This window comes from Salvelinus sp. IW2-2015, linkage group LG31 (assembly GCF_002910315.2).
Source record: "Salvelinus sp. IW2-2015 linkage group LG31, ASM291031v2, whole genome shotgun sequence".
Lineage (NCBI taxonomy): Eukaryota > Metazoa > Chordata > Actinopteri > Salmoniformes > Salmonidae > Salvelinus > Salvelinus sp. IW2-2015.
This window is the reverse complement of record NC_036870.1, coordinates 25,238,307-25,251,931: the sequence shown is the minus strand read 5'-3', so window position 1 is coordinate 25,251,931 and position 13,625 is coordinate 25,238,307. Positions and strand designations below refer to the sequence as shown.

General features: G+C 47.0%; 1 protein-coding gene across 2 annotated transcripts; it reads right to left on the bottom strand.

The window, feature by feature from the left end:
* Nucleotides 1-56: 56 nt before the first annotated feature.
* LOC111955899 (polypeptide N-acetylgalactosaminyltransferase 15) lies at nt 57-13,625 on the bottom strand. Of its 2 annotated transcripts, none has more exons than XM_023976264.2 (10): nt 12,595-13,617; nt 12,189-12,355; nt 10,234-10,438; nt 9,597-9,758; nt 9,344-9,461; nt 4,328-4,522; nt 3,570-3,701; nt 3,330-3,431; nt 3,048-3,191; nt 57-713 (listed from the first exon to the last, which is right to left on the bottom strand). In XM_023976264.2, exons 1-10 carry the CDS (start codon nt 13,122-13,124, stop codon nt 513-515), a joined length of 1,956 nt encoding a protein of 651 aa, XP_023832032.1. In that variant the 5' UTR covers nt 13,125-13,617; the 3' UTR covers nt 57-512. The 2 variants fall into 2 exon arrangements, with proteins under 2 accessions (XP_023832032.1, XP_023832033.1); XM_023976265.2 differs by having other exon boundaries at nt 639-727; nt 12,595-13,625.

Below are 13,625 nucleotides of genomic sequence, written 5' to 3'. Positions count from 1 at the left end.
TACTTCTGAGCTTGGAGACGTTTATACATTGAAACATCCACACACCATACTATTGATACCTTTGTCAGATATTTTATTCAGGATGAAAGATCTTGATTGTTTGCACTTCTAAATTGTTCTAAAGGATTCAGTCACCATTAAGCCTACATTATAGGCTATTCGCTAACTAAATCTGGCAATTTCATAATATAGAATATTCCTTTATGTGCAGCATTGTACAAAATCATACAGCTTATTTCCTCTGTGATTTATGGTTAAATTGTGTTCACACCATAGAACTTGCATTATATGTCCTTAAAACAGAAACAAAATCTAAATGCAGGCAAGATGCTGATTCCACAAGCCATTGCAAAGAATATACAGACATACAGTATAGCCACATCAGTATTGCTATTGAATTTAGCCTTAGACCTCTTGCCCATAGAGACCCACTTATGAAATTGGCTCCTTACAACATGCGCTTTTATTATGTGCCTTTAGGCAATGTACTGTAACTATACTCCAAGTCAGACTCAGGCCCCTTTAGGGACAACTAGCTGTTCGAAGTGCCACTGTTGCCGGGGCTGATGGGCACAGGGGCGCAGGAACAGACCATTCTGGGTAGCGTTGCCCCCTCTCTGGTGACCTCCTGTGTCCCTCTGCGGCTTACCTCCCTCCTCCTTCACAGCTTCCAGACATCTCTGGGTCTGCAAGTGAACCACCTGGCCACTCAGCTGAAGAAAAAAATCTATAAATTATGAATTGTCTGTATTATTATTATATCTGTGTCAAATTACAAACACCTAAATAAGTAACACTTCATACAGCTGTAACGCTTGTCGTGGTTGGAAGAAGAGGAGGACCAAAGCGCAGCGTGGTAAGTGTCCATATTCAATTTAATAACTGAACACTAAGAATACAAAAATAACAACGTGAATGATACAAAATGAAAACGAAACAGTCCCGTATGGTGAAAACACAGACACAGGACAACAACCACCCACAAAACACAAAGGAAAACAGGCTACCTAAATATGGCTCCCAATCAGAGACAACGACTGACACCTGCCTCTGATTGGGAACCATACTTAGGTAGCCTGTTTTTCATTGGTTTTTGTGGGTGGTTGTATCCTGTGTTAGTGTTTTCACCATACGGGACTGTTTCGGTTGTTTGTTTGTATTTTTGTTATTTTGTTCAGTGTTCGGTTGGTTTATTAAATTATATCATTATGGACACTTACCACGCTGCGCATTGGTCCTCGTCTTCTTCCAACCACGACAAGCGTTACAGAACCACCCACCAACCAAGGACCAAGCAGCGTGGTATCGGGCAGCAGCGAGTTCTGGACTCATGGACATGGGAGGACATTCTAGACGGCAAGGGATCCTACACATGGGAGGAGATCCTGGCTGGTAGGGATCGCCTCCCATGGGAACAGGTGGAGGCAGCCAGGAGAGCGGCGGCAGCAGGAAAAGGGAACCGGCGTTACGAGGGAACACGGCTGGCAAGGAAGCCCGAGAGGCAGCCCCAAAAATGTATTGGGGGGTGGCACACGGGGAGTGTGGCTAAGTCAGGTAGGAGACCTGAGCCAACTTCCCGTGCTTTCCGTGGAGAGAGGTGGTCCGGGCAGGCACCGTGTTATGCGGAGAAGCGCACGATATCCCCAGTGCGCACGCATAGCCCGGTGCGCTACATTGCCGCTCCTCGTATCGGCCGGGCTAGAGTGGGCATCGAGCCAGGTGCGATGAAGCCTGCTCAGCGCATCTGGTCTCCAGTGCGTCTCCTCGGTCCGTGTTATATGGCACCAGCCCTACGCACTGTGTCTCCCATGGGTCTGCACAGCCCAGTGCGTCCTGTGCCTGCGCCCCGCAAGTGCCGGGCTAAAATCAACATCCAGCCAGGACGGGTTGTTCAGGCCCTTAGTTCGAGACCTCCAGTGCGCCTCCACGGACCGGTCTATCCTGTGCCTCTTCCAAGGACCAGACCTCCAGTAGATCTCTCCAGCCTGGTGAGTACTGTGCCTGTTCTAAGAACCAAGTCTCCTGTGTGTCCCTCCAGTCCGGACGCTCCAGAGCCTTCCTCCAGTCCGGACCTTCCAGAGCCGCCCGTCTGTCCTGAGCCGCCCGTCTGTCCTGAGCCGCCCGTCAGTCAGGAGCCGCCTGAGCCGCCCGACAGTCAGGAGCCGCCTGAGCCGCCCGTCAGTCAGGAGCCGCCTGAGCCGCCCGTCAGTCAGGAACCGCCTGAGCCTCCCATCAGTCAGGAGCCGCCTGAGCCGCCCGTCAGTCCGGATCTGCCTGAGGCGCCAGAGTCTCCCTCCAGTCCGGATCTGCCGGAGTCTCCCTCCTGTCCGGAGCTGCCAGAGTCGCCCTCCTGTCCGGAGCTGCCCCTCAGTCCAGAGGCGCCCCTCAGTCCAGTGGTGCCCTTTACTAGGGTCTCCAATCCAGGGTCGGTGACGAGGGTCGCCGCTCCTAAGGTGTCACAGAAGTGGGCCGAGACTATGGTGGAGTGGGGTCCTCGTCCCGCTCCAGAGCCGCCACCGCGGAAAATGCCCACCCAGACCCACCCCTATAAGTTCAGGTTTTGCGGCCGGAGTCCGCACCTTTTGGGGGGGGGGGGGGGGGGGTAATGTCACGTTCTGACCTCCTTAGTTCCTTTATGTCTTTATTTTTAGTTTGGTCAGGGCGTGAGTTGGGGTGGGCATTCTATGTTGTTTTTCTATGTTTTGTTCTATGGTTATATTTCTATGTGTTTGGCCTAGTATGGTTCCCAATCAGAGGCAGGTGTCAGTCGTTGTCTCTGATTGGGAGCCATATTTAGGTAGCCTGTTTTCATTGGTTTTTGTGGGTGGTTGTATCCTGTGTTAGTGTTTTCACCATACGGGACTGTTTCGGTTGTTTGTTTGTATTTTTGTTATTTTCTTCATTGTTCGGTTGGTTTATTAAATGATATCATTATGGACACTTACCACGCTGTTGCGTTACAACAGCTCTATTATTATTTTTTGCTTATTTATTTTGTACAAGTTTGCAGTTGTCATGTCATGCATGACCTTTGCCCCTTCACTGACCTTGATGACCCTCCACTGTGGTTTGTTGCGGGGCAGCTGATGGGCGGGGCACGGGGTTAGTACCACCCTCTCCCCTTGGGCGTGGAAACACAGCCGTCCCGCTGGCCCCCAGCGCACCTCTCCCATGGAGTTCAGCTCACAGTGCTGAAGAGAGGACAGACAGGGGAGTAAAACTTTAGTCTTCATCACTACATCAGCARCATCGTGATCTTTTGATTTAGGATCTGCTCTCACTGTCTCCAATATCATCATCACCATTGTCATCATCATTGTCATGGTTACCTGGTAGCCATTGCCACTGCAGGGTGCTATGTCCATAGTGGCGCCCTGTGGACCCCGTCCTCCAGGGTAATCCGCACAATAGCCAGTGCCAACATTGTATAGCTTCAAACATACAGGCACAATATGTTACATGATACATTCATGTTCAACATACAGCACAAGAATAACACAATATATTAGTCAATGTACAAGGATAATGATATAATAGCTATACAAGTGTGTGTGGGGGGTGAGTCCTACCTCCCCTGAGAGTGAAGGTCTGTCCTGGGGTATATAGAGGTCTGGGTAGACGTTCGTCAGGAACCAGTGGAAGTTACGGCAGCCCAGTCTCTTCTTCAGTCTGACTAGCTCTGTAATGTTAGGACTCTCAGACTGCACAGGGAACAGGACACACACATTCATTTGAGATCAATGCCAGAAGCAGACATGTGCAAACACACACACACTGATTGTACAAAACATTAGGAACACCTGCTCTTTCCATGACAGACTGACCAGGTAAATCCAGGTGAAAGCTATAATCGCTTATTGACGTCACCTGTTAAATCCACTTCAATCAGTGTAGATGAAGGGGGAGGAGACAGGTTAAAGAAGGAGTTTTAAGCCTTGAGACATGGGTGATGTGTGTGTGCCATTCAGAGGGTGAATAGGCAAGACAACATTTAAGTGCCTTTGAACAGGGTATGGTAGTAGGTTCCAGGTGCACCTGATCGGGTCAAGAACTGCAACGCTGATGGGTTTTTCACGCTCAACAGTTTCCCGTGTGTTTCAAGAATGGTCCACCACCCAAAGGACATCCAGGCAGCTTGACACAACTATGGGAAGTATTGAAGTCAATATGGGCCAGCATCCCTGTAGTCCATGCCCCGAGAGCAAAAGGGGGTGCAACTCAATATTAGGAAGTTGATCCTCATGATTTGTACACTCAGTACACACACACGCCTAGATATAAATGCATGCACACACACACGTGCACACACCGCATACACACACCCTACCTGCCTGATGAAGTGAGCTAGTGTATCTCTCTTATAGTAGATCTTCCTGAAGGCATCCAGCCAGGTGTCAGCGATGCGTATCTTGTTCCTCTGGAGGATGTCCTGGTCAGGGAGGGTATAGGGCTGGTGATGGCGCCCCAGGTGAGCCACTCTGGAGCAGGGGACCACCTCCATGGAGCCCCCACACAACCACACCTGGACCGGGACAAACAGACAGACAGAGACAGGGAGATGCCATCACCTTTTTTTGTTGGAATATGACTTCACCAAGATGAGCAGCCCAATCTACAGAAGCCTTGTAGAATCATCCGCACATCTAAGCTCCACAGACGCAGACAGGTGTGTCTCCACTCAGACTCCATTACTTTCGCTACATTGTCAAAATGTCTTTCAAATGAAGATGTATGTGTGAATCTTTAATTGCTAGGATCACAAAAGCTTCACATTCACCTGTCTGCAAATACACTATCAACCAACAGTACACTGCGATCCTATTCCTCTTTATTTCCCAAGGTTTCCGTTTGCTCATCATTCCAAACCATAATTTTAATTAAACATTCCATGATGGATATAAAAATGTCATAACGGCACCTTATTCACTAGTGCACTACTTTCGACCAGGGCCCTTATGTAACATGCTACATAATCCTGCTAGTGAGACATTCCATCATCAATCAGCCCTTTGCATTCCATATATAACCTCCCCCTTTACCCTGATGGACAGCTCCTTACACCCCCCCACATAGAGAAGTCAGATTTGAAAATTCCTAATAAGACACTTTAGGGCTCTATTTTTATTGTTTTTATTTAACCTTTTTTTAACTAGGCAAGTCAGTTAAGTACAAATTCTTATTTACAATGACGGCCTAACCCGGACGACGCTGGGCCAATTGTGCACTGCCCTATTCAATCCCCATTGCGGAAGTTCAGCTGTACAGCGTGATTGAAATTTAAAGGCAATGTTTTCCGCAATAGTGGAGACTGTATTCTCGGTAAATGCTGCATATGTCGGCTCAATCGAAAATGACCTTGTATTTATATCGCGGGACCTGTAACGCTTCACTAAACATCCATTGAATTATTAGAATTAGAATTGTAATTAGAATTTTCGCTGAGGACAATTATTTTTCTCCATCACTCACAGCCGAAGATATTAACATTTTATATTCATCCAATGTCTGGCATGTTTTTGGATGACGCAATGATTTTCTTGAATGCTGAGCTGCTCTCCGTGGGCACTGAGTGCTAGTGCGAATATGAAGTTGGGCCGTATGCAACCCGGATATAGACGGTCCGTGAATCGGCAAATGTTAGTGGATTACGTTGACAACAACGGTCGGATATCTTGGACGAAGTCTCTAGTTCTTATTATACCTCTATGGTCATAACCAAGGTGGATTTTTAAAAATCCACCTTTCCAGAAACAAGTCTCTCACCGTTGCCGCTTGCTATAGACCACCTTCTGTGCCCTGTACACCATATGTGAATTGTTTGCCCCCCATCTATCTTCATAGCTCGTGTTATTAGGTGACCTAAACTGGGACATGCTTAACACCCCGGCCATCCTACATTATTAACCTGATGTCTCACACAGATTATTAATGAACCTACCAGGTAAAACCCCAAATCCGTAAACACGGGCACCCTCATAGATATCATCCTAACCAACCTGCCCTCCAAATACACCTCTGCTGTCTTCAACCAGGACCTCAGCGATCACTGCCTCATTGCCTGCGTCCGTAATGGGTCTGCGGTCAAATGACCACCCCTCATCACTGTCAAACGCTCCCGAAAACACTTCAGCGAGCAGGCCTTTCTAATCGACCTGGCCCGGGTATCCTGGAAGGATATTGACCTTATTCCGTCAGTAGGGGATGCCTGGTTATTCTTTAAAAGTGCTTTCCTCACCATCATAAATAAGCATGCCCCATTCAAAAAATTTACATCCAGGAACAGATATAGCCCTTGGTTCACTCCAGACCTGACTGCCCTTGACCAGCACAAAAACATCCTGTGCTGTACTACATTAGCATCGAACAGCCCCCGCGATATGCAACTTTTCAGGGAAGTTAGGAACCAATATACACAGGCAGTTAGGAAAGCAAAGGCTAGCTTTTTCAAACAGAAATTTGCATCCTGTAGCACAAACTCCAAAAAGTTCTGGGACACTGTAAAGTCCATGGAGAATAAGAGCACCTCCTCCCAGATGCCCACAGCACTGAGGCTAGGAAACACTGTCACCACCGATAAATCTACGATAATTGAGAATTTCAATAAGCATTTTTCTACGGCAGGCCATGCTTTCCACCTGGCCACCCCTACCCCGATCAGCAGCCCTGCACCCCCCACAGCAACTTGCCTAAGCCTCCCCCATTTCTCCTTCACCAAAATCCAGATAGCTGATGTTCTGAAAGAGCTGGAAAATCTGGACCTGTACAAATCAGCAGGGCTAGACAATCAAGACCCTCTCTTTCTAAAATGATCAGCCGAAATTGTTGCAACCCCTATTACTAGACTGTTCAACCTCTCTTTCGTATCGTCTGAGATCCCCAAAGATTGGAAAGCTGTCGCGGTCTAGAGACACTCTAGAGCCAAACTGCTACAGACCTATATCTATCCTACCCTGCTTTTCTAAGGTCTTCGAAAGCCAAGTTAACAAACAAATCACCGATCATTTCGAATCCCACCGTACCTTCTCCGCTATGCAATCTGGTTTCCGAGCTGGTCATGGGTGCATCTCAGCCACGCTCAAGGTCCTAAACGATATCATAACCGCCATCGATAAGAGACAATACTGTGCAGCTGTATTCATTGACCTGGCCAAGGCTTTCGACTCTGTCAATCACCACATTCTTATCGGCAGACTCAACAGCCTTGGTTTCTCAAATGACTGCCTCGTCTGGTTCACCAACTACTTCTCAGACAGAGTTCAGTGTGTCAAATCGGAGGGCCTGTTGTCCAGACCTCTGGCAGTCTCTATGGGGGGGCCATAGGGTTCAATTCTCGGGCCGACTCTTTTCTCTGTATACATCAATGATGTCGCTCTTGCTGCTGGTGATTCTCTGATCCACCTCTATGCAGACAACACCATTCTGTATACTTCTGGCCCTTTGTTGGACACTGTGTTAACTAACCTCCAGACGAGCTTCAATGCCATACAACTCTCCTTCCGTGGCCTCCAACTGCTCTTAAATGCAAGTAAAACTAAATGCATGCTCTTCAACCGATCGCTGCCCGCACCTGCCCGCCCGTCCAGCATCACTACTCTGGACGGTTCTGACTTAGAATATGTGGACAACTACCTAGGTGTCTGGTAAGACTGTAAACTCTCCTTCCAGACTCAAATTAAGCATCTCCAATCCAAAATTAAATCTACAATCGGCTTCCAATTTCGCAACAAAGCATCCTCCACTCCTGCTGCCAAACATACCCTCGTAAAACTGACCATCCTGCCGATCCTTGACTTCGGCGATGTCATTTACAAAATAGCCTCCAACAATCTACTCAGCAAATTGGATGCAGTCTATCACAGTGCCGTCCGTTTTGTCACCAAAGCCCCATATACTACCCACCACTGCGACCTGTATGCTCTCGTTGGCTGGCGCTCACTTCATATTCGTCCCCAAACCCACTGGCTCCAGGTCATCTATAAGTCTTTGCTAGGTAAAGCACTGCCTTATCTCAGCTCACTGGTCACCATAGCAGCACCAAACAGTAGCACGCGCTCCAGCAGGTATATTTCACTGGTCACCCCCCAAAGCCAATTCCTCCTTTGGCCGCCTTTCCTTCCAATTCCTTGCTGCCATTGACTGGAACGAATTTCAAAAATCACTGAAGCTGGAGACTAATATCTCCCTCACTAACTTTAAGCACCAGCTGTCAGAGCAGCTCACAGATCACTCCACCTGTACATAGCCCATCTGTAAATAGCCCATCCAACTACCTCATCCCCATACTGTTATTTATTTCTTTATTTTTGCTCCTTTGCACCCCAGTATCTCTACTTGCACATTCATCTTCTGCATATACATCACTCCAGTGTTTAATTGCTAAATTGTAATTATTTCACCACTATGGCCTATTTATTGCCTTACCTCCCTTATCTTACCTCATTTACACACACTGTATATATACTTTTTCAAATCAAATCAAAGTTWATTTGTCACGTGCGCCGAATACAACAGGTGTAAACCTTACAGTGAAATTCTTATTTACAGGCTCTAATCAATAGTGCAAGAAAGGTATTAGGTGAACAATAGGTAGGTAAAGAAATAAAACGACAGTAAAAAGACAGGCTATATACAGTAGTGAGGCTATAAAAGTAGCGAGGCTACAGACAGACACCGGTTAGTCAGGCTGATTGAGGTAGTATGTACATGTAAATATGGTTAAAGTGACTTTGCATATATGATGAACAGAGAGCAGCAGTAGCGTAAAAGAGGGGTTGGCGGGTAGGTGGCGGGTGGCGGGACACAATGCAGATAGCCCGGTTAGCCAATGTGCGGGAGCACTGGTTGGTCGGCCCAATTGAGGTAGTATGTACATGAATGTATAGTTAAAGTGACTATGCATATATGATAAACAGAGAATAGCAGCAGCGTAAAAAGAGGGGTTGGGGGGGGAACAGAATGCAAATAGTCCGGGTAGCCATTTGATTACCTGTTCAGGAGTCTATTGGCTTGGGGGTAAAAACTGTTGAGAAGCCTTTTTGTCCTAGACTTGGCACTCCGGTACCGCTTGCCATGCGGTAGTAGAGAGAACAGTCTATGACTGGGGTGGCTGGTGTCTTTGACAATTTTTAAGACCTTCCTCTGACACTGCCTGGTGTAGAGGTCCTTTTTCTATTGTGTTATTGACTGTATGTTTGTTTATTCCATGTGTAACTCTGTGTTGTTGTTTGTGTCGCACTGCTTTGTTTTATCTTGGCCAGGTCGCAGTTGTAAATGAGAACTTGTTCTCAACTAGCCTACCTGGTTAAATAAAGGTGAAATTAAATAAATAACCTCCCTTCTTTACCCTGATGGACAACTCCATATGCTCCGCCCCCCAGAACAGCATGCCTGGATCATAACCTCCCACGCTCTGGAAGAAGTGTCTGTCAATTGCTAAGACCACGCCCACCAACGCCGGACTCCTATAGGACAATGAAAGGAGAGGAAATATCAAAATAGTAGACAGGGATAGGTACTACTAGGGGTCGATTTTGAGCTGGACATGTCTGTAATCTCTGTATTTCACTGTAGTATTCCAGAGGTCAGACTATATTTACTGGACAGGCTCCAGTGGTGAATCCTGGTTTTCCTGTTGGGACAGGGTTTCCCAGTTGAAGTCCAGTCTCCAGTCAAACACTCCCCTGTGTGGCCACTGGGTGGCGTTGTACTGGAACGTCTGCCAGTCTATCACGTCTATGATGGGAGACACCACTCTGGTCCTGGAGATGGGAGGAGATAGACACTGGGCACAGAGGAAACTCATATAACTCCTACAACTAGATCAGAAACATTTTCTCACAATGAAGATTAAAAACCTAAGATTTTATTAGATGGATGTAAATCTGCAGACAGATTATTGGTCGATGATAACCGATAATTTCATAAAACATCACAGAAGAAGAGCAGGGATTCAGGAAGGGAATTAAGAGGTTTGAGGGAGAGAGAGCGAGAGAGATGGAGTAGTGCCATGCGGCAATATAAGAACTCTGTTTAATCAACTAGCCTAAATGGCTGCTACCTTGCTGGATACAGCTCAGCAAGTAAGCTACCAAGGCAATTAAGGATTGGATATAATACACAGAGACAGATTCACACAAACACAGACATACATTGTGCCATTTTGTGTGTGTGTGTGTGTGTGTGTGTGTGTGTGTGTGTGTGTGTGTGTGTGTGTGTGTGTGTGTATGTGTGTACCTGTCCTGTGCCACTCGCTCCAATAGTGGTTCCAACCAGCCCCTGTGGCACTCGCAGTGTGAGTCCATGAAGACCAGTACCTCCCCCACAGCTCTGGCTGCACCCAGAGAGCGACACCCTGCCACGCCCAGACGCCACGTGCTGCGAACCAGACGCACCCCTTCCAGCAGCAACACATACTCACTCAGCACACTCTTCAAGTGACCTACAGATAGGGGAGTCAGGGTCAGGTGACCTACATATAGGGGAGGCACGGTCAGGTGACCTACAGATAGGGGAGGCACGGTCAGGTGACCTAAAGATAGGGGAGGCAGGGTCAGGTGACCTACAGATAGGGGAGGCAGGGTCAGATGACCTACAGATAGGTGAGACAGGGTCAGGGTCAGACACACACAGTACCAGTCAAAGGTTTGGACACACCTACTCATTCCAGGGTTTTTCTTTATTCTTACTATTATCTACCTTGTAGAATAATAGTGAAGACATTAAAAATATAAAATAACACATATGGAATCATGTAGTAACCAAAAAGGTGTTAAACAAATCAAAATATATTTTCTTTAACCTTCTTTATACTTCAAAGTAGCCATTTTCCTGTTGAAAAACAAATGATAGTCCCACTAAGCGCAATCCAGATGGGATGACGCATTGCTGCAGAATGCTGTTGTAGCCATGCAGGTTAATTAAGTGTGCCTTGAATTCTAAATAAATCACTGACAGTGTCACCAGCAAAGCACCCCCACACCATCACACCTCATCCTCCATGCTTTATGGTGGGAACCACACATGCAGAAATCATCCGCTCACCTACTCTGTGTCTCACAAAGACACGGCGGTTGGAACCAAAAATCTCAAATTTGGACTCATCAAACCAAAGGACAGATTTCCACCGGTGTAATGTCCATTGCTCGTGTTTCTTGGCCCAAGCAAGTCTCTTCTTCTTATTGGTGTCCTATAGTAGTGGTTTCTTTGCAGCAATTTGACCATGAAGACCTGATTCACACAGTCTCTTCTGAACAGTTGATGTTGAGATGTGTCTGTGACTTGAACTCTGTGAGGTAACTCTGGGTCTTCCTTTCCTGTGACGGTCCTCGTGAGAGCCAGTTTCATCATAGCGCTTGATGGTTTTTGTGACTGCACTTTTTGACATTTTTTTTCTTGACATTTTCCAGATTGAATGAACTTCATGTCTTAAAGTAATGATAGACTGCTGTTTCTCTTTGCTTATTTGAGCTGTTCTTGCCATAATATGGACTTGGTCTTTTACCAAATAGGACTATCTTCTGTATACCACCCCTACCTTGTCACAACACAACTGATTGGCTCAAATGCATTAAGGAAAGAAATTCCACAAATTAACATTTAACAAGGCACACCTGTTAATTGAAATGCATTCCAGGTGACTACCTCATGAAGCTGGTTGAGAGAATGCCAAGAGTGTGCAAAGCTGTCATCAAGGCAAAGGGTGGCTACTTTGAAGAATATCAAATACAAAATATATTTGGATTTGTTTAACACTTTTTTGGTTACTACATGATTCCATATGTGTTGTTTCATAGTTTTGATGTCTTCACTATTATTCTACAATGTAGAAAATATATWTTTTTTTAAATGGAATGAGTAGTGGTGTCCAAACTTTTGACTGGTACTGTATGCCCAATTCCAAATGAACCCCAGGGATGGATGTGTACAGTAATAACATGGGCATAGCACAACTCGGATTATAGGTGGAAGTTTGGTCATATTACTAAGGCCTATCCTTTCAGACAAGTGCAAAATGGTTTGGGACACTTGCGAGCTAGGGGTCTATTCAGAATCTGGCACTATAAAATAGTTGAATATGGTGGGAATAGAGTGAACAAGTTTCGTCTGATATGCAGTGATGTTGTAGTGGTACTTTAGACTAATTAGATACAACTCGTGCCTATTGTTTGAGTACTGTCTTCTACACGCACCATGCTGACTGAGGTCGTCCACGAGCAGGACCTCGCGCAGGTACTCCTTGGGCGCTGTGTCGAGCACGCTGTGCACGGTGCGGAGGAGCGTGGACCAAGCCTCGTCATGGAAACATATCACCACGCTCGCGGACGGCAGCGACTCACTGTAACGCTCAACGAGGCACCTGTCAAAGCATTCCCATTGATTGACAGGGGTATAGACGCACGAGTAATTACGCACGAACCCATTAGCTTTACTAAACAACATACCATATACCATATTTCGTAATGACTGATATCTTGAAATTAGACTACATATTTGTCATTGATAGCTCTTGTCGACTCTATCTAGTTATTTTGGATACGTTGTTGAAGAGCCCTTTTTTGGCGTAGTGCGCTCCTTGGGAACATGCAGGGCACTTACGAAGGATGGCGAGCCTCGGGCAATCTGCGATGCAGTGAGATCCGTCCGCTCACCAGCTCGTTGAAGCCGTATTTCTGCAGAACAGACTTCTCCATGTCCCTCTCTAGCCCCTCCAGCTTCAGCCGCACCGGTCTCCCCATATCCCCGTGCGTCGGTAGCACCGGGACCGCTGATTCCTTCTTGGCGCTCGATATAACCATCCGGTAACTCCCCTTCCTCGGCGGCGGAGCTGGGTTCCTCACCTGGGTTGAGGGCACGAAGAGAAGCTGGTCCTCCTGCAGCGAGCTCAGCGGCGCGAGACCGAGATTATGCTCCTGTTTGAGACGGTCCCAGGAATCCACGATCACCTCCAGGTCCGGTGGACCAGAGAGCCGCTGGAAGGGACGGCGGGGCGAGTTGGGCGGTGTCTGGGTCTGATCCCGAAAGACCAGGTCCATGAGGGCCAGCGTGGCCACGGATAGAGCGAGGATAAGTAACCAGAGACAGAGCATCACCCGCCGGCATGGTCTGGGTCTGCTCCAAAGCCGCATGGTGAGCGGGAGAGAGAGAGAGGAGAGGGACGGGTTCACATAGAGAAGTCAGCGCTGAATCTTATTTCCCTCATCAAATTTGACTGGGGACAACATGGTCAGATGCTGCACCTTTTGGCTACAACTTTCTAACCATGACGTTTCAGGCTTGCAATGGATAGTCCGTAATCATGACCAAATGGAATTACGCATAGATGTTGTTCTTTAGTTTTTGTCCATAATTCTTCCACGGTGTCCTTCCAAAGAACTGCAGCTCTGAACAGGTTAGCGCTTCGTTTCACCTCCGACAAATGTGGTTTCCAGTTATGTCCCTTGTTCCGTGAAACTCATTGCTGTTGGAGTGAGGTGCGTAGAATATGTCCTTCCACCGAGCCCCTGTGGTCCTAACGCGAGATTTAACCCTTGCAAGAATAGCGGATTTGAAGGCCACACCTGTTCAAACACCTATCACCGTAATGACTAAATGGCAATAACAGTTTAGGAAATCAATACCCAGGCCTA

Bases quoted from the DNA above. Each gene is read 5' to 3' on its own strand.
- LOC111955899 (XM_023976264.2), bottom strand. From the start codon at position 13,124: ATGCGGCTTTGGAGCAGACCCAGACCATGCCGGCGGGTGATGCTCTGT. The intron at 12,356-12,594 runs GTAAGTGCCCTG...ATGCTTTGACAG, and splicing joins CCCGAGGCTCGCCATCCTTC to GTGCCTCGTTGAGCGTTACA. The intron at 9,759-10,233 runs GTACACACATAC...TCCCATCTCCAG, and splicing joins GAGCGAGTGGCACAGGACAG to GACCAGAGTGGTGTCTCCCA.